Here is a 25,813-nt window from a genome sequence, read left to right as displayed (position 1 = left end):
ACGCATACCTTGGGTCTTAAGTGACCAGGGACTTCATTCCACCCTCTTTACCTCATCCATTTTTTGGAGTTGTGCACACACCTCTTTAGAATTCCTAAATATATTTCCTATACATGGTGTTACACACAAAAAAAGCAAAAAATAAAAGGATAATAGTTTTAGTACCAAAAATGTATAGGGCCATTAGAGAGAGAGAGAGAGAGAGAGAGAGAGAGAGAGAGAGAAACAAAAATAAATTTTTTGGATCCTTTGATGTCGGCTCTTCCTATCATTGTGAAGCAGAATTCACCAAGCGTTGGATTGTTCACCCACTAACAGGGAATGTCATGGCAGTCTAATCCCAGCTCACATTCCCTATTAGTGGGTGAACAATCCAACACTTTTTTTTTTGCACTTCCATAAATTATATTTGTATGATTATTTAGTTTACAATAACAGCATATCTATTTCTTTGTTTATTACAAGAGAAATTAGTACTATATTCATACAAATAAACCCTATATCTATTCTGTGTGACACTGAATTAACAATGGTGATTTATGAGTATTCCATATGCGTGTACACATACAGTGCATCCGGAAAGTATTCCCAGCGCTTCACTTTTTCCATATTTTGTTATGTTACAGCCTTCTTCCAAAATGGATTAAATTCATTATTTTCCTCAAAATTCTACAAACAACACCCCATAATGACAATATGAAAGAAGTTTGTTTGAAATCTTTGCAAATTTATATAAAAAAAAATTAAAAAAAATCACATGTACAGAAGTATTCACAGCCTTTGCTTAATACTTAGTTGAAGCACCTTTGGCACCAATTACAGCCTCAAGTCTTTTTGTGTATGATGCTACAAGCTTAGCACACCTATGTTTGGGCAGTTTTTCCCATTCTTTTTTGCAGGACCTCTCAAGTTCCATCAGGTTGGATGGGGAGCATCGGTGCACAGCCATTTTCAGATCTCTCCAGAAATTTTCAATTGGGTTCAAGTCTGGGCTCCCCCTGGGACACTCAAGGACATTCACAGAGTTGTCCTGTAGTCACACCTTTGTTATCTTGGCAGTGTGCTTAGGGTCGTTGTCCTGTTGGAAAATGAACCTTTGCCCAAGTCTGAGGTGCAGAGCGCTTTGAGGCATGTTTTCATCAAGGATGTCTCTGTACATTGCGGCATTCATCTTTCCCTCGATCCTGACTAGTCTCCCAGTTCCTGCCACTGAAAAACATCCCCACAGCATGATGCTGCCACCACCATGCTTCACTGTATGGATGGTATTGGCCAGGTTATGAGCGGTGCTTGGTTTCCTCCAGCCTTTTGGAAAACTCCAGGCTTTTTACTGAGGAGTGGCTTCCTTCTGGACACTACCATACAGGCCTGATAGGTGGAGTGCTGCAGAGATGGTTGTTCTTCTGGAAGTTTCTTCTCTCTCCACAGAGAAATGCTGGAGCTCTGTCAGAGTGACCATCGGGTTCTTGGTCACCTCCCTGACTAAGGCCCTTCTCCCCTGATTACTCTGTTTGGCTGGGCAGTCAGCTCTAGGAAGAGTCCTGGTGGTTCCAAACTTCCATTTACGGATGATGGGGGCCACTTTGCTCATTGGGACCTTCAATGCTGCAGAAATTGTTCTGTACCCTTCCCCAGATCTGTGCCTCGATATAATCCTGTCTTGGAGGTCTACAGACAATTCCTTGGACTTCATGGCTCGGTTTGTGCTCTGACATGTTAACTGTGGGACCTTATATAGACAGGTGTGTGCCTTTCCAAATCATGTCTGTGGCAGGGCGGAGGGCGGGGCCGGGTCGTGATCCTACACACCCGGACCCGGGTTTCAGCACCAGTGAAAAGGAGGTTAAAATGGGCAAGGAGGAGGCGAGAACCGGCTTGTCAGTATAAATAATAGTTTAATATATAACTTAAACAAAAGACAAACACACACATGACGGACATAACCATAAACGATCTCTCTCTCCCGCACGATCCTCTGCAGTCGACCTTTATCCCTCTCGGAGGCTTGATTAGCCTCACACGGGACCGGGTGTGTAGGATCACGACCCGGCCCCGCCCTCCGTCCTGCCACAATGTCCAATCAACTGAATTTACCACAGGTGGACTCCAATCAAGTTGTAGAAACATCTCAAGGATGATCAGTGGAAACAGGATGCACCTGAGCTCAATTTTGAGTGTCATGGCAAAGGCTGTGAATACTTATGTACAAGTGATTTTTAATTTTTTAATTTTTTATAAATTTGCAAAGATTTTAAACAAACTTCTTTCATGTTGTCATTGTGGGGTATTGTTTGTAGAATTTTGAGGAAAATATTTAATTTAATCCATTTTGGAATTAGGCTAACATAAAAAAATGTGGAAAAATGTAAGTGCTTTGAATACTTTCTTACTCAAGGTGGCACTCTTGCTTCAGTGATTGACTTGTTTACAATTGACATTGCTATTTGATAAAGAAACAACATGGAAATAACTATAGCATGTGTAACACATGAATAGTATGATATGACTGTTGTCATTTGTGTGTTCTACTGAAATTATGTAAGTTGTGCATCTATTTAGACTAAATAAGTGCATGAGAAAGTACTTATGTGTAACTTATGTGTATGTGTGTTGTGTAGCTCAATATGGTTTTGGCAGCCAGTTGCCTCTCAGGAAATTTCATTGTGGAAGTAATTAATCTTGTTCTAGATTTATCCAGATTTTTTGCTTTTTCTCATAGATAAAGGAAAAATAAAACATCTAAATATATTTTATTATTTTACAATTGTCTTGAAAATATTCAGAAAATATGACACTATATGGGCATTTTTTTAGTAAAACTGATAAAAGCGCCGGGCCTCTAAAGATCTGAATATGTAAGAGTGTAAGAAAATTCTCATGCATTAAAAAGTTAAAGGCAGAAATGTGAAGCTTATCATTTTATAAAAGCACTTTCATTTGGTCTTTAGTTAAAACTATTTGAGCAGTAAATTGTTTAAATCGTCATTTTTACAGTTGTTTTATGGTTTTTTGTCATTACATCATCTGGCAATGAAGTTGTAAACTTGGTTATAACTTTACACAGAAGAGTAAGTGATTTGTAAGTGATTTGATCACACTAAAATCATGTTAACAACACACCTATGGTTTATGTCTTGTGGCTATATTTTTGGAACAGTGAGAATTTTAATGTTTATGGATTGTCTCCATTCACTTCCATGTTAAGTGCCTCACAGTAACCCAGATTTTGGGCAAGTCAAAAAAAAAAAAAAAATTGTGCGGTAATCAATATTATGCCACAAATGCAGTCGATTGAGCTTAACTGTTATTGAACCCGGAACATTCCTTTAAGATGTTCACACAATTGTACACAAAGAAAATATAGAGCTAAACATGCTAAAATACACATGGTGATTTTTGGAAAAACGATGGTGAGATACTTTGGAATTAATGCTGCGTTCCATTCAAAGTCGGATGTGGGGAAAATCCGACTTGACATCTCCGATCTCCTAAAATAAATGCATTCCATTGCCCAATGCTCGGAACATGACGCTCTCCTGTTAGTTTGGCAATGGTTCTACGTTCACCTAGAGACGTCTCATAGCAACCAGTCTGATAAACGATGTTGCAATACTATAATAACATTTAATGTACATCTGTACGATTATCAAAAGACAGTATAATTTAGAATACTTTGAACACCTGTCTCTGCAAAATTTTCCAAACAGGTTTTATTATTATGATGTAATGTAGGAACCATGACTCATTGGTGGATATTATTTAATGGTCAACCTGACGCGCTATACATTTACGTTATATCTGAACTTTATTAGAACTAAACAATCCAGTGATGTCATGAATCGCCACACGACGTTTCATACACAGTGGTTTTTAATACACAGCACAGTCCAATTAAACTCATCACATCCAGACGTTTGTTGAATCAACCAATAACTGGGCGCATCCCTGCGCATTGAAATTATTTTGGTAACGGAAGTGTCGAGATTTGATAGGCATACAAGAAGGCCATTCAACAACGCGTACGGCCTCTATTCCCTTGAGGCTACAGCCAATGAAAAACAAAAGAGGAGGGGCTTAGTGAGGTCCATGAGTAGAGTGGATTTGGGGGTTTAAGAAGAGAACAAGGGTAAATTCCAGTGGTTGTGGTGAGTAAATGTGGCTTTTTAAAGTTAATTTTGCTTGGAATAATGTCTGGCAAACTGACATATGAGTGTAGTATACGTAAAGATACTTATAACTCAAAACGAAAAGTAGCTAGTTGTGAGCTGAAGCTAAATGTAGCAACAGAAGCAGAGCTGCGATTGGGGAGCCATGCTTCAGGTTTTGTCCTTCCTTCAAATGAGAACTGAGCTTTACAAGAAAGGACAGAACCTGAAACATCGCTCCGCGATCACAACTCTTCTTCTACTGCTGCTGCACTGATGTCGTAGCGGGTGTATTTTGTTCTGTGTGTAGTTAGTGTGTTAGTTCCCACATAAACATGGACAGATATGTCACAAAGAGTCTTTGCAGAGCCTCAAACTCTGTGGGTAAACTAACTGTAAGAACTACAAACACAACGCCCATGAAAAATGAAATACTGTTAACAAATGGGCTGCTTTAGTTGTCTTATTTCTATTCTTTCAAAACTCCTGTTTTGGAACAGGACATCTATTATCCGGCTGGTTGGCTGGACCCAGGCTGCTCTGTAGGTTGGCAGTATTTGGTTACTGGAGGCTTTTCGTTTTGTTTGTGTTTTGGCTTTGCTTTCTAAAACTCATATAAATTATGTTTGTGCTTTTAATCTTAAACAACTTTATACAAGAAAGTAAAGATGCTCACAAAGGGAACTCACTACTTTAAAAGAGGATGAACATGGTACAGTAAATCATATGCTGCATTAGTCATGTACTCAAGTTCATGTATTATAATCTTATAATAATAATAAACATTATTTTGTATATAGCGCCATTAAAGGTAGCTTCTCAAAGCACATTACATGGAGAAAAGAAACAGATATATAACAAAAAATACATAACATATACACATGGTAAATATCAAAACAGAGTTAATAATAAAGCAGGGCACAAAATTTCATCAATGAAGTGAAAGCATTCATGAAATAATATGTTTTAAGATGTGATTTAAATAAATAAAGCCCTGTTACTCATAGAGCCTAAATTAGTCTGAGGAGACCAGATTTGGAGGAGCTGAGATCACGTTTTGGTGTATAAAGAGTTAAAATCACAGGCAAAAACTGAGGTGCAAAGCCTCATAGGTAAACATGATAATTTTATAATCAACAGGGAGCCAGTGAAAGGATTCCAATATAGGAATGATGTGATCACTTGCCCTAGCTTCAGTTTCTGGGTGTACCATGTAAGCAATATAGTTGGCAGCATTAGCAAATAAGGACATTCTCACCAGAGTGAACTCTTGTTAGTTGTAATAAACACTTCACTGTTAGCTTTTGGATTTTTTCATTTTTAAATACACTTTAGGACATCAAGATTCTCAGTTGGTGCTTGCTCCTGGTTTCAGAGGGTGTCAAAAGTTAAGCTCAATTATTAAAAGCATGATTTGGAAGCAGCTGGGGGCTGTAAGAGCCACCATGTGCTCAAATGCCATGACAACAGTAACATAACACTGATGGCTAAAAACAAGCCCTTCTACCAGGGGCCTCTGGCTGAAACCTTATTTTAGCAGACGTCCTAGTGTTGTGTATTGTCTCCTGGCAGTGTCATTTGTTGCTTTTTTGTAAGATGGAAGGAAGCAAATGGATTGACACAGCTTAATGCGCTTTTGTTTTTTTTTTAAATAAAGCTCTTCAATGGAGTATATTGTTTATGGAGTCCATAACGTATAGACACTAACAGAACTATGAATAGTCATTTATGGGTCCTGTGACTATGGTTCCACCCTGCTTGATAGGAAGAGAGTCACCTCTCCTACAAGATATAGATGCACATGTATCACAAATTCCCTAACACAAAGTCTTTTGATATTGGAATACATTTACATTAAAATTATTTAACTAGCGCTTTTATCCAAAGTTACTTTCAAATGAGGAACAGCACAAGCAATTTATCATACAATAAATTCAATATATTGTATAATAATATCGAAACTTATGACACTTTTATTGTTCCCAAGAGGTCAAGGTAGTACTGAAGGCACATGTAGTAATATCACAATCACGCCTGAGATTTTTATATACATTAGTTTACTGTGTGTTTGTGCAACTTTTCATTTTTGTCTTGTTTTTCTCTGATCTACACACGGATCTTGGAAACACATCATTGTGACAACCATTCTCACAGTGCTCAACAAGATCAGTCACCCAAACATTTTTCACTTTTTAAAAAGTGCTTGACCTGTTAAAGGTTGTTTGCTCAAATATGTGAGTAGTTCGTCCATCTGGAATCACTTTGTCAGTTTCTGAAATCGCAGTTTGACGTGCACATGTATTGATTGATGTATTGAATCTGAAAGGGGCCATGTCTAATAGATTTTTGCCCCCACTTCTGAGGATATATAAAATGATTGTTATTGTGTATGCACTAAAAAGTAGGGATTCTCAGATCGATCGGTATCAGCCGAGATTCATGTCCCATGACTCGATCGGTGATTGCTAATTTGGCCGATCACAATAACATCATGTTGAGATACATCATGATGGTGCCATGTATGTCTGCCTCGGTGTTGAGCATTCCTATTCTTTTGTTGTTTTTGTTTGTTTATCCCGTGTTTAGTAATCTTTTTCCAGTCAGTTTTACCAGGGACGAACGACTAAACATTCGGCAGCATATTCCAGACAATCTTTTCCCGGTTTTTGAATATTCGCACCAACACCACTTTTTCTCTTCTGATTCTGATATTGGAAATCTCAGTATCGGCCGATAGCAATCCGATCCGATACCAGTGTTGTTTTTTTGCATAATCAGTTTAGAATATTTTTACATTATTGTGTGGAACTAATTTGGCATACTCTTTAATATGTAAAGAAACACAAACCTCTAACTACACATTATTTCTATATAAATGTATAGCTTATTAAGAAACACTTGATTATTAACTAGTATACTGGATAATGTAGCAGCAAAATTAACAGTAATTCCAGTATAAGTCATCAGCAACTTACATTTGTTTTTTTTTTTTTGCAATTTTTTTTCAGCTTGTATCTGGACTTCAGATTCAGATCTCTTTTTTGTTTAATTTAGTTGTACGATATCAGCTCACTTTTCATTCACACAGTTATTTTTTGGAACCCATTCAACATAAATATTATTATAATTTGTAAACAAATTATGATGATGACGATAATAATAATATAGTATAACAGTTATATATATAGTAATATATCTCAATCGTGTACCTTTTTTCATGAATCCACCGGTCTGTCTCTCTCTCTCTTTGTTCCTCACTGCCGTCAGCTCACAACTCCCATGAGTTCTGATTACATGCACCTTATTGTGGCTAATCAAGGACTGCATATATATATATATATATATATATATATATATATATATATATATATATATATATATATATATATACATATACCCGATTTCACACACACTCTTTGTCTGTTCTGATGATAGTATCTCTGACTCCAGACATTTCTACTATGTCAAACATACATGTGTCTTCATTATTGCCAGCAACTATCTGTTTTGAGTTATCTGTTCATCATGTTTTTACCCTGTCTGGATTTTACTCCGCACCATTCACATTTTTTATATTATTAAACAGCCTTTTGTGATTCACAGAGCTATTTCACGTCTTCAAGTGGCTTTGAATAAAATATAGTAATGAGTCATATGTACTAATTTAATTGTGTTTTAATGGTTCTTTTATGTCATTTTTTGAGCTTGACAGTAACGAACATGACTAACACACAGTATCGGATTTGGATCGGGCTCGTCGGATACATGCTCTGTTTAAAAACCTCAGTATCACAGCTGATACCGATCCAGGTATCGAATCGGTGCATCCCTAATTCGGATGCCTTGCTGGACATTTTTTTCGGAGGCACATCTTTGCTGTTCTAGAGACGCAAGTGAGGGAGACGAGCAGATGTACTGGTCAACCTCTAACGGTGCAGCATTCTAACAGTGCTGCCGAGCATTCATCTAGCAAATCTCTGCTCTCTTCCTAACAAAACGGACAAACTACGTCTCCTCACCTGTACAAACAAGGACTTTTCAACCTCTGCTGCCTTGTGCTTCACAGAAACCTGGTTGAGTGAAGTCATTCCGGACAGCGCATTACATCTGCCGGGCTTTCAGCTGTTCAGAGCGGATCGCATCACTGATTTAACAGGGAAAATGAGAGGTGATGGAACATGCTTTTACATCAGTGAAAGTTGGTGTACAGCTGTAACAATGTTAAAGAAGATGTGCTCTCCTAATTTCGAAGCACTCTCTATTAACTGTAAACCTTTTTACGTACCACTGGAGTTTTCATAGTTTATTCTGGCGAGTGTTTAGATCGCACCAAACGCGTGTGAGTGCCGCGCTGCAACAGCTGGCTAATCAGATCACAGACACGGAACAACAATACCCGGACTCCGTTATTATTATTCTTGGGGATTTTAACAAAGCAAACCTCACACGTGAACTGCCCAAATAAAAATGGCACATTACATGCCCAACCAGAGACAGAAATATACTGGATCATTGCTACACAACAATAAAGGATGGATATCGCTCTGTCCCTAGAGCAGCTTTGGGAATCTCTGATCACTGTCTTGTACATCATCTTCCAACCTACTGACAGAACTAAAATCAGCTATGCCTGGAATGTTTTTGAGGCTGCAGCCACCGACCTGGATGAGCTAACAGATACCGTGGCATCATATATCAGTTTCTGTGAGGACATGTGTATTCCTACTAGGACTTATTTAACTTTCAACAACGACAAACCATGGTTTACAGCAGAACTCTGGCAGCTTCTTCAGGCCAAAGAGAATGCTTATAGAGGTGGGGATAAAGCCTTGTACAATCAGGCCAGGAACACACTGAATGAGAATATCAGAGTGGCTAAAAGAAGATAAACTGAAAAACAAGTTTTCAGCTAACAACCCTGCATCAGTGTGGAGTGGCATGAAACAACTTGTGAATTACGGGACTCCTAGCCCCAACCCTGTGTTGGATCAACAACTGGCTGACAACCCGAATTTATTCTACTGTTGATTTGAAAGCCCCAATCTCACACACCTCACCCGCTCTGACCTTCACTTCTCACAAATACCAAAACCATCTGCAACCCCCCTCCTTCTACTCAACCTGCACTTAAGATCTGTGAAGAGGAGGTGTGCCATGTCTTCTGAAAACAAAAGACAAGGAAAGCACAGGGCCCAGATGACAAGGATCCTTTTTGTGGACTTCTGTTCAGCTTTCAAGACCATCATCCCAGCTACCCTCCAGACTAAACTACACCAGCTCTCTGTTCCCACGTCTATCTGTCAGTGGATTATCAGCTTTCTGATGGACAGGCAGGAGCTTTTGAGATAGGGGAAATTCAAAAGATGACGTTGAGTCTGCATACAGAAGTGAGGTTAAACAGTTGGCTATCTGGTGCAGTCAAAACAACCTGGAGCTGAACATGCTCAAAACGATGGAGATTATTTTGGACTTTAGGAGGAGCACCCCAAAACTGACCCCCCTCACCATTCTAAACAGTACTGTGGCAGTAGTGGAGTCATTCAAGTTCTTGTGCTCTATCATCTCACAGGATGTGAAGTGGGAGACCCACTTTGACTCCATTGTGAAAAAGGCCCAGCAGAGGTTGTACTTCCTTCGCCAGTTGAGGAAGTTCAACCTGCCGCAGGTGCTGCTTGATACAGTTCTACTCAGCAGTCATTGAGTCTGTCCTCTGCTCTTCAATAACTGTCTGGTTTGGTTCAGCTACGATTAATCAGAAGATTACAAAGGACAGCTTGGACTGCTGAGAGGATTATTGGTTGCCCCCTGCCCTCCCTTCAAGAACTATACACTTCCAGAGTGAGGGAAAAAGCTGGAAAAATCACTCTGGACCCCACTCACTCTGCCCACTACCTTTTTGAACGGTTGCCTTCTGGCCGATGCTTCAGAGCTCTGAGCATCAGAACCGTCAGGCACAGGAACTGTTTTTTCCCTCAGGCAATCCATCGCATGAACAGTTAAAACTACCCCATTGAGCAATAATTATGTGCAATTCACAGTCTAGTCTTTTTATATTTATCCAACACATCCAACCACTTCTGTCATTACATTACCTTTCATAACATATAACATATTTGCATTTAGTTTTGCACTACATATGTGTGTGAATGTATATGTGTATATATGCATGTATGTGTATACACTCACCTAAAGGATTATTAGGAACACCTGTTCAATTTCTCATTAATGCAATTATCTAATCAACCAGTCACATGGCAGTTGCTTCAATGCATTTAGGGGTGTGGTCCTGGTCAAGACAATCTCCTGAACTCCAAACTGAATGTCAGAATGGGAAAGAAAGGTGATTTAAGCAATTTTGAGCGTGGCATGGTTGTTGGTGCCAGACGGGCTGGTCTGAGTATTTCACAATCTGCTCAGTTACTGGGATTGTCATACACAACCATTTCTAGGGTTTACAAAGAATGGTGTGAAAAGGGAAAAACATCCAGTATGCGGCAGTCCTGTGGGCGAAAATGCCTTGTTGATGCTAGAGGTCAGAGGAGAATGGGCCAACTGATTCAAGCTGATAGAAGAGCAACTTTGCCTGAAATAACCACTCGTTACAACCGAGGTATGCAGCAAAGCATTTGTGAAGCCACAGCACGCACAACCTTGAGGCGGATGGGCTACAACAGCAGAAGACCCCACCGGGTACCACTCATCTCCACTTCAAATAGGAAAAAGAGGCTACAATTTGCAAGAGCTCACCAAAATTGGACAGTTGAAGACTGGAAAAATGTTGCCTGGTCTGATGAGTCTCGATATCTGTTGAGACATTCAGATGGTAGAGTCAGAATTTGGCGTAAACAGAATGAGAACATGGATCCATCATGCTTTGTTACCACTGTGCAGGCTGGTGGTGGTGGTGTAATGGTGTGGGGGATGTTTTCTTGGCACACTTTAGGCCCCTTAGTGTCAATTGGGCATCGTTTAAATGCCACGGCCTACCTGAGCATTGTTTCTGACCATGTCCATCCCTTTATGGCCACCATGTACCCATCGTCTGATGGCTACTTCCAGCAGGATAATGCACCATGTCACAAAGCTTGAATCATTTCAAATTGGTTTCTTGAACATGACAATGAGTTCACTGTACTAAAATGGCCCCCACAGTCACCAGATCTCAACCCAATAGAGCATCTTGGGATGTGGTGGAACGGGAGCTTCGTGCCCTGGATGTGCATCCCACAAATCTCCATCAACTGCAAGATGCTAGCCTATCAATATGGGCCAACATTTCTAAAGAATGCTTTCAGCACCTTGTTGAATCAATTCCACATAAAATTAAGGCAGTTCTGAAGGCGAAAGGGGGTCAAACACAGTATTAGTATGGTGTAGGTTTGTGCCGATGGACAATATCATCGTTCATCGTGATGGCTGGCCAACATCACGATGTAGAGCCACCATCGTGATGCCACGCCCCCTTTTGCGAGTTTTGCTAGTGTGACTCACTAATCCTAGTCTCTTCTATAGTTAACCTAAAAACTTTGCAGGGATTGCTCTGTAAATTAAATTGAGAATATAACTAATGCATATATGCTATTTTAAATACTGTAGTATATGCCAGAGACGTGACGTGTTAGTCTGTGAAAATACCGTGTCAGGCAGGCTACACAAATATTGATATTGACAGTGTTAGCTTCTTGTCTTTTTTTTACATGTCTTACACTGTACATTTAGATTAAAATATTTTATGTTGTAGGCTACAAGAAAATAGCCTTTATTTATTAATTAATTATTAGTAGTTGTAGTGTCTCAGAAAATCTTGCTCATTGTCACATAGCTCTTGTATGCACTGAAGCGGCAGTTTAAGATCAACCCAGACCAGCGAACGTCAAATACCTTTTGTCTGGTTAATACTTTTAAAGAAACATTTCCTTGGCCATAAATCCATAATGTCAAATCAAATGAAAGAAACAAGGTGAATATGAATAACACACATTTATTAAAACATAGAAGAACAACAAAGAACAAGAAAAAGGGAACAACACTCAGACCGAAACTTGGCATTAACATTTCACTTATAATTAGCAGCACAATTAACTTCAGCACAGGCTACAAAATAAATTATGTTATTGAAATATTGTAAAGTGGTCATATGAACTACACAAATGAACGTTTAAAAAATAATATGCAAAATCGAATAGCTCCATAGCGGATGGCGAAAAATGCGTAAAGAAGTCTAATATCTTTCACCATAGACCATGTTTAAATTTCGATGTTTCTGGCCAGAAATACCAACATATTCACTTTATCTGGTTTTAATAAGCTGCGGATTGGAGTAACTACACTACCCGCTGTGCTGAAGACCCACTCTGATGGAGTACTGGTAGCACATATGCACAGATATTTCCGTGCTAATCTTGCCATGAATGGAAACCTTGTCGTTCGTTTTCCACCAAGTCAGCGGGTCCTCTTCCCCATCAATGGCCATTTCCTTCAGGTACATGGTCATTTCTGCCTCGACCTTTTGCTCATCAGTGAGTAAAATAACGAAATTATAGTTTTTAAGTGGAAAATAGTATTTATGTAAATATATATATTAAAATAAATAGTGCACAACTCTTCTTAAGTGAAAGCTAAAAAAAAAATGCTTCACATGTCGTGCAACCTACTGATAAAGCGCCGAGTCATTAGTTGGGTTAGTAAAATAACAAAATTATAATTTTTCCCATAATTTTTGAAAATTATATGAAATTATAACCCCCCCCCCCGACGATATCATCTCCCATCGTGATGTTTTACTGTCAACATCGTCAACTGCCAATGTAGGGGACATCGCCCAACCCTAGTATGGTGTTCCTAATAATCCTTTAGGTGATTGTATATATGTATGTGTATTAGAGGTCGACTGATATTGGTTTTTTCAGGCCGATGCTGATCTTTTGAAATCCGGGTCGGCCGATTAATGCTGCCGATTTATTTTGTCAGATATTTGGCCGATATGTGCTTGTTTTTAACCTCTTATTTTAACCTTTTATTTGAAAGATAAAATGTAACACAAATAATTACTTAAGATAGACAAAATTTCTCAAGAAATACATTTATTGAACACTTGACCAAACTGCACTTGTAGACTTAAATTAAAAATGTATAAAGTAAAAACATATTGTATAAATAATGTATAACAAATATATTAAATAAACAAAGCAGGTGTTACGAACTGCTCCGAGACACGAGGTTGAGATCCAAATGCAGCTTTAATTAAGGGGCAATCCAGACACATAATCCAATATTCAGATCATCCAAGAGAAGCACAGGCATAACTAGGGATGGGTATCGTTAAGTTTTAATGGTATTATTACTCTTACCGATACTGCTTATCGATCCGGTACTTTAACGGTATTCTTAACGGTAATAATATATATATATATATATATATATATATATATATATATATATTAAACAAAGATAAACAATTACACAAAGATAAACGTTATATAGGCACAGTGATTTAATTTCAGAAAGGTCTACTAACATTACTGTTCAGGTGTGGTCTAAAAAGAAATCTAGTTAAGTAATCAATTGTAAAATAACACTGCATAATTTATCATAGATAGATTAATGCAGAAGTTATTCATTCAAGAGCTGTAAGTGATTTTCTCTTTGCCTTTTGTTGTTTGATTCGCAGTAATGGCTCAATCGTCAGCATGTTTATTAGGATGCTTCCCCTTTAAGACCAAGTCTAATAGACTCCTGATGCGCCATATTTTCTCCCAACTATTTCCATAACTATGTCCATTTAAGACATAAACTGTGTTTAAGTGAATCTCCAAGCCGGTCGTTTTGACATATTTTTGTGTATAGTTGATCGTTTAGACACGCACATGAAACCAAAGTAGCCTATAGTTTGCTTGTCTCGTTGCGTGGGGTGTGTTTCGGAGTACGCGCCGCCTTGGGAACGGTATCTCTTGCGCTCTTTTTATTATTAAACGCCTCCCGCAATTTAGCAACAGTAGCTAGACTGCATTTGACAACAATCACCAATCGTGCTGATTCTGACGTCAAGTTTGAGTTTTAGGGAGAAATGTCAGTGCACCGCTGTGAAGGGAAGTTGTGCTAGACAGAATGCGGCTTATGTATAAATATTCTTTTTATAATCTTTGGAAGGTGAAAACTAAAATAAAATCAGACTAATAATCACAGATCTAAACCAGGCTACGTTTGAATGTTTAGTTCTGTCACTCATTAAGCAGGGCTCGCTGTGCGCGAGATCTCTCGCGCGCTCTCTCTCTCTCCCTCTGACTGCGAATAGCTAAATTGCATCACAGACAAATGGTTTCATAGAATTATTATTATACATAGAAATGGCTGGCGAGATAAAATAACTTTCTCTTTATAGCAATAATAAATGTATTTTCTTAATTTCTCCAGTACCGACTGCAGAACCGGTAACGTCCGAGCTTACCAAAGCCAGTCCTTCGATAGCCTATAGTGCGTTGGTATCTTTTTATTACTTATTTCTCTGCATTGAGTGACAACCCTCTCAAATATAAGACACACAAACAGAACAAATAAATGTCTCATATTCACTGTCTGTAATTGCAAAATTCTTGCTTCCTTATTGTGACATGATAGCAACCCTTCTGCTGTGATAATGCAACTTCAACTATGCTATCAATATCCAAAGGAGCCGAATGTCATGTCGCGTTTTTTCTCGAAGTTGGCAGTAACATATCAAAAGTTTTTATTTAAATATTAAGGAGTTATACAAATTTAATCCATACCGTTTTCTCCAAGGAACTTAGCTCCTTCCTTAGGCACTGGATGAGGTCTGCTCACTCTGCTGGAAAATGACTCTAGGGGCAGCGTGCGTCGAACACGTGTTCCACAACAACACTAGGCTGCCCACAGATGCGCCTGCCTAATAATCGACTTGATGTACTTGGATATTGGCCGATGCCGATTATGTTAAAAAATGTAAAAAATCGGCCGATTAATTGGTCGACCTCTAATGTGTGTGTGTGTGTGTATACATATATATATATTAGTCTTATATTATGTATTTTATATATACTTTATTTTCTATTCAGTTTTTATTTTATTTATTAAATATTTTCTAATTTTGTATTGTTATCTATTTCTAGTTGCTGTTTTTTTATTGTTGTGGACTGGAAGCTCCTGTCACCAAGACAGATTCCTTGTATGTGTAAGCATACTTGGCAATAAAGCTGATTTTGGTTCTGAAACTGATCGCTCATGTTGCTAAAGATGCGCAGCTACTTAAAGACTTCAGCAGCACTGTCATGGCATCATGGAATGTGGGAAATACTGGGATAGTGTTTTAAGACAACAAAATTGATTCAGCAGTTAAGAACAATGCAGTCGGAGAGGTATGGCAAATATGAAAAATTTGTGTACTATACACATATAGACAAGCGATATCAATATCAAAATAAGGCATAGGGAAAACAGTGCGAGCTGTAACACGGTCCTCATTATCGTTCATGGCTGCAGCTTCTCAGTCTCTGCTAGGCATAAGCATCTCAGTAATATAGTGATTTACAAGATATGGTGTAATTTAATGTTTATTAAATATCTCCAGCATTAACAATGATAGCACCCATAGAGTCCAGAATCTTGCACTCTTTCTCTGTTTTTTTTTCTCTCATAACATGAGTGATGGCGTGTTCCCCTCAATAAAGGTCCAGCAGCAACAAGTGAAAAATTTACTTATAACAATCATCCAAATAAATGAAAAGGCAGGATTTTGTTCTTTATTTGATATTAAAATTCCATATAATGTATTAAATATATTGCAAAAATAAAATGGAAACAAAATAGAATAATAATAATTATATGAAATAATGACAGTGAATCAATTACCAGAAATGTCACATTAAGTTTAATTGCACCTATGGCTTATCAGTCTGTCTTCAGTTTAACACTAAGCTTAATTATCTATGTTAAAGGGTAACTAAACCCTAAACCAACTTTTTTTAGTTAATGATCTGTAAGCATGGGGCTTTATTAGTACTGGTCATTGATTCAAGTAATTTTTTTGACATTTGTGTATAAAGTGTTTTAATTCTACAATATATGGTGTAAAAACGTCTGAGTGCTGCCCTCTTCAGGTTGAACGGTGGCTACTGCAGTTGAATTTTCCTATTGGCTGTTGCGGTGCTCGTGATGTAGCGGTGACAGCTGGCGTAAGCAGGTTCCAGCTCACCACGCCAGATTCATGTACATGTCGTCTTGCGACCGTGTGAGGAATAATAATAACATAGAGTCTGACAGCAGCTGTCAATTAATCCGTCACTCACGAGTCTCAGGTGCCCCCAGCTCAGCCCTCTTCGGTTCGTTCCCTCTATCCCGCCGGAGTCTGCCCACTTTTCCAGCATTTTCAAATATTTCTAGTGGGTGGAGTCAGACTCTGAGCAAGTGTTTAGTTACCCTTTAATATAGAGAATAATTTGTTAGCATGTACTGCTTTAAAATTCTTTAAAATATATATATATATATATATATATATATATATATATATATATATATATATATATATATATATATATATAATAAGCCTTTTTCAGCAAAAACTAGGCAAAGTGATATTACTGGGAAGAGGAAAATTCAATTAATAGTGACAGTGTGCAGAAAAATGTCATATAGCCAGTTATGACAGAGATCCTGATAAAAGGTGAAATGAAAGAGATCTGTATCGGCCGATCAGGTGACCAGAAGATCAGTGATCGGTATCGGCTGTAAAAATCCTGATCAGAGCATCCCTACAAAAAAGATAGAAATAGAGAGAGAGATGAAATTACTTTAACAAATATGTCAGGTGAGAGTGACTATGGACTTTAACGTTGAATTTAATTAACTTTTTTCAAAAGTTTATAGGGTGGATGGTTGCTAAATTTAAGAGCATGTCAAACTTTTGGTTCTGATTTACATTATGAAATGCTTAATCTGAGTATTTCTTAAAGTTGTAAGGTTCAGGTAGTTTATAACAGCTTATCCTTTGTCCTTCCATGACCCCTGTCAGTTGCTAAGACACAGTGGTTACCAAGAAAATGAAGAAAAATTGCAACCCATTGAAGAAGTGAAATTCTTTCTTTGGTGAGGCACATGCCCTGCACTTAGAGCTCTCTCAAGCATCAACAGAGTTGATGTAGAGAGGAAGATGAAGTTTCATAATGCTTTTTAAAAACGATGGGTGTCCTTTATTTTGCACCAAATACAATTGCAACAATAAGAATTGTTTTCACAGGTTTACCCACATCTGCCATTACCGACCAAACAGATAGTCCCATCCCAAACTCATGCCATTGGTTGAGCCAATGTTGTTATGATGTGCTTGACAGGATGCTCAAAGAAGCAGATCAATGTTTTGATACACCTTTCAGGGAAATCAACTAAAAAATTGTTTACTTATAGTTGACTGGCATATTTAGCAGGAAAAATTACACTATTAACCTTTAAGTCTAGGATTGAAACTTGCTTAGTTGAATTATTGCTTCATTATAATTTGTTTTTGTTTTGCTTCATTATGTTTTCAAGCTCGTGGCTATTTTATTTTCAAGCTGAATCTTAAGGCTGGGTAACAATATATATTTCCCTGTCTGATTTGATTTGATTCCGATTCACTATTCTGTTCCGATTAATTTGAGTATATTTCAGTTATAATGAAAGAAATTCTCTCTCAGTAAATGCTTGATTCACAGAACAATTCACGATAACTGAAGCCTGTTTTGTTTTCCAGTCTCTATTGTATTAACTCACATCAGCGTATGTTCTTCGTTAATAATATGATGTTTAGTGTATTAAATTAATTTGTAAAAATGGTAAAAAAAAAAAGCATGTGGCTCCATAGTGCCGATATTTCAGATGACTGTTCTTTGACTGTCCTCAACTGTCAAAGTTTACTATGAACTGGAGTGAGTTACGTTGATATCATTACCTACTTCGAGTTGTTATGATAGCCCAACTAATTTTACTCCAATTAACACTTAAAATGGTTGTTGTTCTCTGTCTGGATCAAATTTTTTATTGGTAGTTTTTTAAAGCACTTCTTATGGAGACTGGATTTACAAAAAAGTCCATGAGGAATTGGAATCATCATGGCGGCGCCCACTAGTCAGGAAAATTGTGTATAGGGAAAAATTTTCATTATATTAATGAAAACTATGCTGTTAAATTGCTATTTATATAACTATATAACTATCAACACAACTAATACTGAAGTAAACCTAAAGTAAAAGACCGATCTTGGATATAAGAATCAATCTCGCGAACGTTCAAATGAAGATCATGATTAATTTAAATAACTATATATTTTACTTGAAGGTCTGACTTGTGTACAGATCCTGTACTTTCTTTTATCAGTCTTTTTGTAGACCCATCATGAGAGTGAGCTGTACTTGGTCTACACACTCAAGGCAAAATCGTATACAACTTTTCTAAATTTGGGTAATTCGTATGATATCGTACGACTGCACTTGCATGAATTTGTACGACATTCACAACAGCCAATGACATTGCTGGACATAGTTTCCATCAAATACAAGACAATTACTTGTGACTCAATTACTTCTGTCACACACAACAGCTTCCTGTCATGTTTACACACTTTACTGATCATAGGTTTAGATAAGGGGTTTGGGTAAGGGCATAATATTAATAAGCTATAGCGAGTGTGCTTGTAGATTCAGGGTCTGCTGCTAAAAAAGCTGATAGGAATTATGAATTTATCAGTTGGTTGATGAAGATGATGATGATAACATCTATACTGTGTGATCATTTAACTCTTGCTTCTCTCACCTGATAATCAGTTGCAGAGAATGGGGTGGGGGTAGACAACACCCCAAAACATGAGCAGCTAAATATTAATTGAAATGCTGTATGCTGTTCTTCCTCCACAAATGCACAGAGACAGAGAACGTTTGGAATATGAAAGAAATGCAACTGATCTAGAAAACACTTCCAATAAACAAGTCTCTGCTTAAAGTTATCATTCACCTAAAAAACTTACCCTCATGCCTACCCAGATGTGTGTCTTCTGCTTAACACAAATGAAGATTTTTGAAGATAATCTCAGCTCTTTAGGTCCTTTCAATGCAAGTGAATGGTGACCAGAAATTTGAAGGTCCAAAAAGTATTTAAAAGCAGCATAAAAGTAAAATAAGTCTCCAGTGGTTATATCCATGTCTTCAGAAGCTATATGACAGGTGTGGGTGAGAAACAAATTATTATTTAAGTCATTTTTTACTATAAATTGTCCTCCCTGCCCAATAGGTGGTGATATGCACAAAGAATGTGAATCACCAAAAACAAAAGAAGAAAAATGTGAAAGTGAATGTGGAAATTTATAGTAAAACATATATTTATATTGTTCTGTTTCTCACCCACACCCATCATATCGCTTCTGATGATGTGGATTTAACCAGGGGAGTCATATGGATTACTTTATGCTGCCTTTGCTTAGATATGCTTTTTGGCCCTTCAAAGTTCTGGCCACCATTCACTTGCACTGAAAGGACCTAAAGAGATGAGATATTCTTCTAAAAAATTTTGTTTGTGTTCTGCAGTAGAAATAAACTCATACAAATCTGGGATGGAAAGCGTTTGAGTAAATGAAGAAAGCATTTTTGTTTTTGGGTTAAATATTCCTTTAAGCCAATCAGTTAATTAGCTGAAAATATAAGCACTTTAAAGGAATAGTTCACCCAAAAATAAAAGCTCTGTCATCTTTTACTCGACCTCATGTTGTTCCAATCCTATGACTTTCATTCTGAAGAATGAACTGTTCACTTTTTTTCAATGCAATTAAAATAAACAGAGACGGCGTCTTTCTAGTTTCACAAAGAATGCAAAAACACTATACAAATAGTCTTTGTGGAATAAAGTGATCAGTTTGCTACATTTTTAACATTTCTCTTTATGTGTTCCATGAACGAAAATCATACAGGTCTGTGGTAAATAATGAGAAAATTTTCATTTTTGGGTGAACTATTTCTTTAGACCAGATTTCTTCCCTTTTTTCATGATCTACGTAACTCATGATGTCGTTCTCTTTCTGCCAATTTTACAGAGGTGTTCTGGGGTTTTGTGCCCGGGCATGGACCACCCTGTGCGTGGAGGAGACACCATGTCCATCGGACTACACGACAGGTACTGTGCAATGTATGTCATCTCCTTTTATTTATATACACAAAAACTCGCACCTCACGCATTTTCTACACTTCCTCCAAGTGCCGAGACACATGTGTTCCCATTTACCTTATCTCTCCTGTTAAGGTGCCCTCCCCGTGGTTTGCTTTGCCTATTTGTTGTCTGCCTTGAAAACGTTACAGTCCACCAGTCTCGTCTAAGTTGTCATCATAGAGGATACTAAAAATGTGGCATCTGTCCTGCAGTGTGTTACATGGTTGTCTCTGGTAGTTACTCAAACTAAATCTTATTATTTTGGATCCCAATCCACATCAGGTTCTTTGTAATGTGAAATAACGTTACTAAACATGCTACCTGATGCACTTTAACTTTGCTCTTCAGTTTTATATAAGCTTATTCACATGTTCACATATGCACATACTGTACAGTTGAAGTCAGAAGTTTACATACACTTAGGTTGAAGTCATTAAAACAAATTTATTAAGCACTACACAGATTTCATTTTAGCAAACTATAGTTTTGGCATGTTGTTTAGGACATCTACTTTGTGCGTGACATGAGTAATTTTTCCAACAGTTCTTTACAGACCGGTTGTTTCACTATTAATTGACTATATCACAGTTCCAGTGGGTCAGAAGTTTACATACTCTAAGTTAATTGTGCCTTTAAGCAGCTTCTGGAAAATTCCAGTAAATGATGTCAAGCCTTTAGGCAATTAGCTAGCTTCTGCTAGGAGGTGTACTGAATTGGAGGTGAACCTGTGGATGTATTTTAAGGCCTACCTTCTAACGTAGTGCCTCTTTGCTTGACATCATGGGAAAATTAAAAGAAATCAGCCTTTAAGTCTTAAAAAAATAATTGTGGACCTTCATCCACCAGTCTGGTTCATCCTTGGGAGCAATTTCCGAAGGCCTGAAGGTACCACATTAATCTGTACCAAAAAATAGTACGCAAGTATAAACACCATGGGGCCATGCAGCCATCATACCGCTCAGGAAAATTATGCATTCTGTCTCCTAGAGATTAACATAGTTTGGTGTGAAAACCGCAAAGAACAACAGTAAAGGATCTTGTGAAGATGCTGGAGGAAACAGGTAGACAAGTGTCTATATCCACTGTAAAACAAGTCCTATATCGACATAACCTAAAGGCTGCTCAGCAAGGAGGAAGCCACTGCTCCAAAACCGCCATAAAAAAGCCAGACTACAGTTGCAAGTGCGCATGGGGACAACGATCTTACTTTTTGGAGAAATGCTCTCCGGTCTGATTATGGCCAAACCGTTAAATTTTTGTTTAATGAACATCGTTATGCTTGGAGAAAAAAAAGGGTGAGGCTTGCAAGCTGAGGATCACCATCCCAACCATGAAGCATGCATCATATTGTGGGGGTAGTTTGCTGCAGGAGGGAATGGTGCGAATCACAAAAAAATATGGTATCATGAGGAAGTACAATTAGGTGGATATATTGAAGCAACATCTCAAGACATCAGCCAGGAAGTTAAAGTTTGGTCTTAAATGGGTCTTCCAAATGGACAATGACCCCAAGCATACCTCCAAAGTTGTGGAAAAGGACAACAAAGTCAAAGTATTGAGCGGCTGTCACAAAGCCCTGACCTCAATCTGAAAAAGCATGTACGAGCAAGGAGGACTTCAAACCTGACTCCGTTACACCAGTTCTGTCTGGAGGAATGGGCCAAAATTCCAGCAACTTATTGTGAGAAGCTTGAATGGTACCCAAAATATTTGACCCAAGTTACACAATTTAAAGGCAATGACAATAACAAAGTATATGTAAACTTCTCACCCACTGATGAAAGAAATAAAATCTGAAATAGATAATTCTCTCTACTATTATTCTGACATCAAGTGGAGATCCTAACTGATCTAAGACAGGGAATATTTTCTGTGATTATATGTCAGGAATTGTGAAAAACGGAGTTGAAATGTATTTGGCTGAGTTGTATGTAAACTTCTGACTTCAACTGTATGTACTGTCTTTTAGCCAATCAGAAATACTCTTTTTTCTGTGAATCATTTAGGATTTATATTTGCTTCTGTGTTTAATTAATTGTTGCATTTGTTTAGTTTTTTCTCTAACACCAATTCATCGATTCAGAATGAAAAATACTGCAGAACGAACAATACTGTTCTTTTTTTCTTCCGTTACACCCTAACATACCATACACCAATTACATTTGTACACTCTTTTACTAATTGTACACACAGTCTACCTCTCACATACAGATGAAAGAATCATGTGGCTCTGCAGGCAGATGACTGTGTAAATTTGAGATTTGTGTTATCTGCACTCTACAGTCAGACATGATTATCTGCCTCCTGTGATGTATAAATCACAGCAGATTACAGCATGAGCTCTGATCACTATAAACACTAAACACTCAATTAAACCACAATGCTCTATCACAGCTCCTGTAGTGAGTGCAACAAAAGCATGATGGCTGGTGGATTATGTATATTATGTAGAAGAAATACAAAAGTGCATGTGAAAACCACTGGACTGATCTGAGCCAAACTGCTGCCAGTTGAAATGTTATACACACTGTCTCGTTTTGTGTCTTCAAATGCCAGGTTGACACTTGAGGGCTGTCCGTGTGGGCATGTAGATTTGTGTTTAAAGTGATGACTCAGACCCTTGAGATCATCGGACTAAGACTGCAGCTGGTGTGTAGGACAGTATTGACAGGGCTATTTCAGTATTCTGTTGGATAAATTATTTATGATTTATGTGGCCATAAACAGTCTTTCTTATGTCACTTTTTTTCTTCTTTTTTTAGGCATGTTAACTGGCCCAAAATGTATTTGGTCACTTAAGCCACGCTTAAACCAAGTGGCATTTATTTTTTAAGAACAAAAGCTTAAGCACATTTTCTAAGCAAAACATTTGACAAAAGATACATTTTGTTAGGTTTTAAATGATAAAACAATAGATATACTGGTCACAATTAAAACAAACATATTTGGGCACAAAGTTATGTGTGCTGTTCTCTTTTTCATTTGCTTTTTTGTTTCAATCTATGTTTTTATTTGCAGACTAATTTTCCTTCACATTTTACTCTCATTCTATGTCAGAATGTTTTCATTTTCAAATGCATCAGCTAGATCTTGGTCTGAAAGCACAGTGTGTTAATGTGGATATACTGTATATACACTTAAAATAATATTTTTTCTTTTTTTTTTTTCTTTTATTATTTACACATTGCAGTTTCATAAAATGTAATTGTAGGGTTGTCACGATACCAAAATTTAATTATTCTGTACACCAATTTAGATACCACAGCAAAAATGGGTAATATAATATTGAACACAATCATTTAGCCTATTTAAAAAGTAAAATATCGATGTAAATAATAAATTAAAACAATTGCATGTTTTCTTTGTGTTTCTCAATTAAGTAAAAATTGCTTCTGTTTTTTTAGTACAGCCCTAAGAAAATTAAATCATTTAATTTAATCACATTAATTAATTAATGAAAAAAGAAAATAAATTTTCAACACAACATTTTTATTATTTTTGTATTTGTTTTATTAAGTACTGCATAACAAAGCATCACACTATAATTATTTATTTAGTACAACAGCTCTCTCGCTTGTGAGATAATGCATAAGTATAATAATGATGATTATTTATTAATTATTATTATTATTATAACAGTGCATATTAAATGTTTCTATAAAGAAGTACTATATTTCTGTTACAAGTTGAATCTGGCTTTTATGTAAAAGCTTGTTAGTTCTGTGAGTTTTTGATAGCAGCTTCACATATCAAAGCGGTTGGTTATATGGCCAATCATTTTTTTAAGCTCAATAATATATAATTTAATTGGATAAATATATATTAATTGTGAATAAGCGCTCTGTTCTGTCATGTACTACAACACGCACAGCACGTGTGATGCTTATAATGTAGTGTTATTAGCATATGAGCGGCTTTACACATTCACTGTAAGAATGCAGCACATGCAGACAGTAAATTAATTAATTCACATCCTTTTGTGGTTTAATAATTATACTAGGATATATCACTATTTTAATTTGATTAATTATGCATTCTACTTTTTCCCCTGAGTGGCAAATTTGTGTGTGAGCATTTGAAAGCAGTCTTGTGGCAGTCAGACAGCACCCAGGGATCTAATTGAGCCGGTTCTCGGTTGTATCGGTACTGCAAAAACACCGGTATCATTAGATTTTTTTATTTGAATATAGACTTGGTACTGAAGTACCGGTACTTTTGACATCTTTAGTGTAATGTTTAATAAAAAAATGTCATTAATAAAACGTAAAAAAAAAGGTTAATATGTAAGCTTACTCAATTTAATTTGATATAATTTTGTTATTAAATTTCAAATGCGTAATTCTCAGAATATTTTTTTGTTTTGTTTTATATATTATTGTTGATTTCTCTCACTTAGTTCACACCGCACACTCTCCTGGAACTCAGATCTTCCCTTTAAGCTGTTTTAGAACCCTTGTCCATCTGTTGCATGCTTGTAGATGTCGCCATGGCAGCAGTTTCCTGTAGGAGAGTCTAAACAGAAAGTGTTACTGCTGATCTCACATAACTTTTGTGCTTTTAGCTCTAATGGCATCACAAGCATTTGAGGAATAATGGAAGCTGCACTTAAATTAGTATGAATATAAGCTTATTAATTTATGTCATGTCAGTGCCAGGAATTCACTAAAAACCAATATAGTAACTATTAGTAACTGTGATCACTGAGGTGGGATGACACTACACAGCATTGATCATGGGAATGTTTTTGCTGCACACATATACCAACTCCCATTTCGGGCTTGGATGCCATAGTGTTCTTTCTAAAGAGGTCAGGTTAATATGGCACAGAGATTGCAAAGAATATCTAGCTGATGGCCTTTGAGATGTTGTGTTTGACTGTCTTTTGTGTTTATTAATTTCATGTTTATGGGTCATCAAATATGCTGATGATAATGAAGATTCATATGAGATTATTATCAGTGAGCTTTCCTCTCACTCTTTTGCTACATTCAAACTGCAGCTCAATGTAGCCCAAATCAGAATTCAAAGAAAACAAACAAAATTTTAGCAGAACTTAACTGAAACCGAATCAAAGTGGTTTTCAATTGTTCCGGAATGAAAACTTTATTTTTAAATGCTGGTAACTGGTTAATTTTGTTCTAATACTATTTTCATGAAACTAAAGGCCAAAAGGTTTATCACAATACATTTTTGGAACTACACCAATTCATGTTGCCAAAAAAATGCTTTGATTTAGAATGAAACTTCTGCATCTCACATTTATTTGCCTAATTCTCTGTTGTGAATGTAGTATTTTGTTAATAAAGACCTTTTTAACAACTATGTATAAATACCACATATTCATGCATGGCTAATCCAGATACAAGGAAAATATTATTAGAGGTTAAGTGCTGGGTTTTGAATGAGAAGCAGATCTGTAATAAAAATTATACTTGACTGTTAATGTGTGCTTGTTACGATTTGTATGCTGATAAATCCACCACACC

At 37.0% G+C, this 25,813-nt stretch overlaps 1 protein-coding gene across 4 annotated transcripts in view; it reads left to right on the top strand.

Annotated features, from left to right (window-relative positions):
• Positions 1-4,079: 4,079 nt before the first annotated feature.
• LOC127630466 (kelch-like protein 13) overlaps positions 4,080-25,813 on the top strand; it is a 103,169-nt gene continuing 81,435 nt past the window's right edge. Inside the window, exons 1-2 of one of the 4 annotated variants that reach the window (XM_052108061.1) lie at positions 4,080-4,145; positions 20,215-20,294. In XM_052108061.1, coding sequence (XP_051964021.1) covers positions 20,242-20,294 — 53 coding nt within the window. In that variant the 5' untranslated portion in view covers positions 4,080-4,145; positions 20,215-20,241. Of the gene's footprint in view, positions 4,146-20,214; positions 20,307-25,813 lie in introns of those variants that run through there. The other 3 variants (XM_052108053.1, XM_052108025.1, XM_052108016.1) reach the window with 3 other exon arrangements.

Source organism: Xyrauchen texanus, chromosome 3 (genome assembly GCF_025860055.1).
Source record: "Xyrauchen texanus isolate HMW12.3.18 chromosome 3, RBS_HiC_50CHRs, whole genome shotgun sequence".
Classification (NCBI taxonomy): Eukaryota; Metazoa; Chordata; class Actinopteri; order Cypriniformes; family Catostomidae; genus Xyrauchen; species Xyrauchen texanus.
The sequence above is the reverse complement of the archived record's forward strand: the minus strand, read 5'-3'. Positions and strand labels throughout refer to the sequence as shown.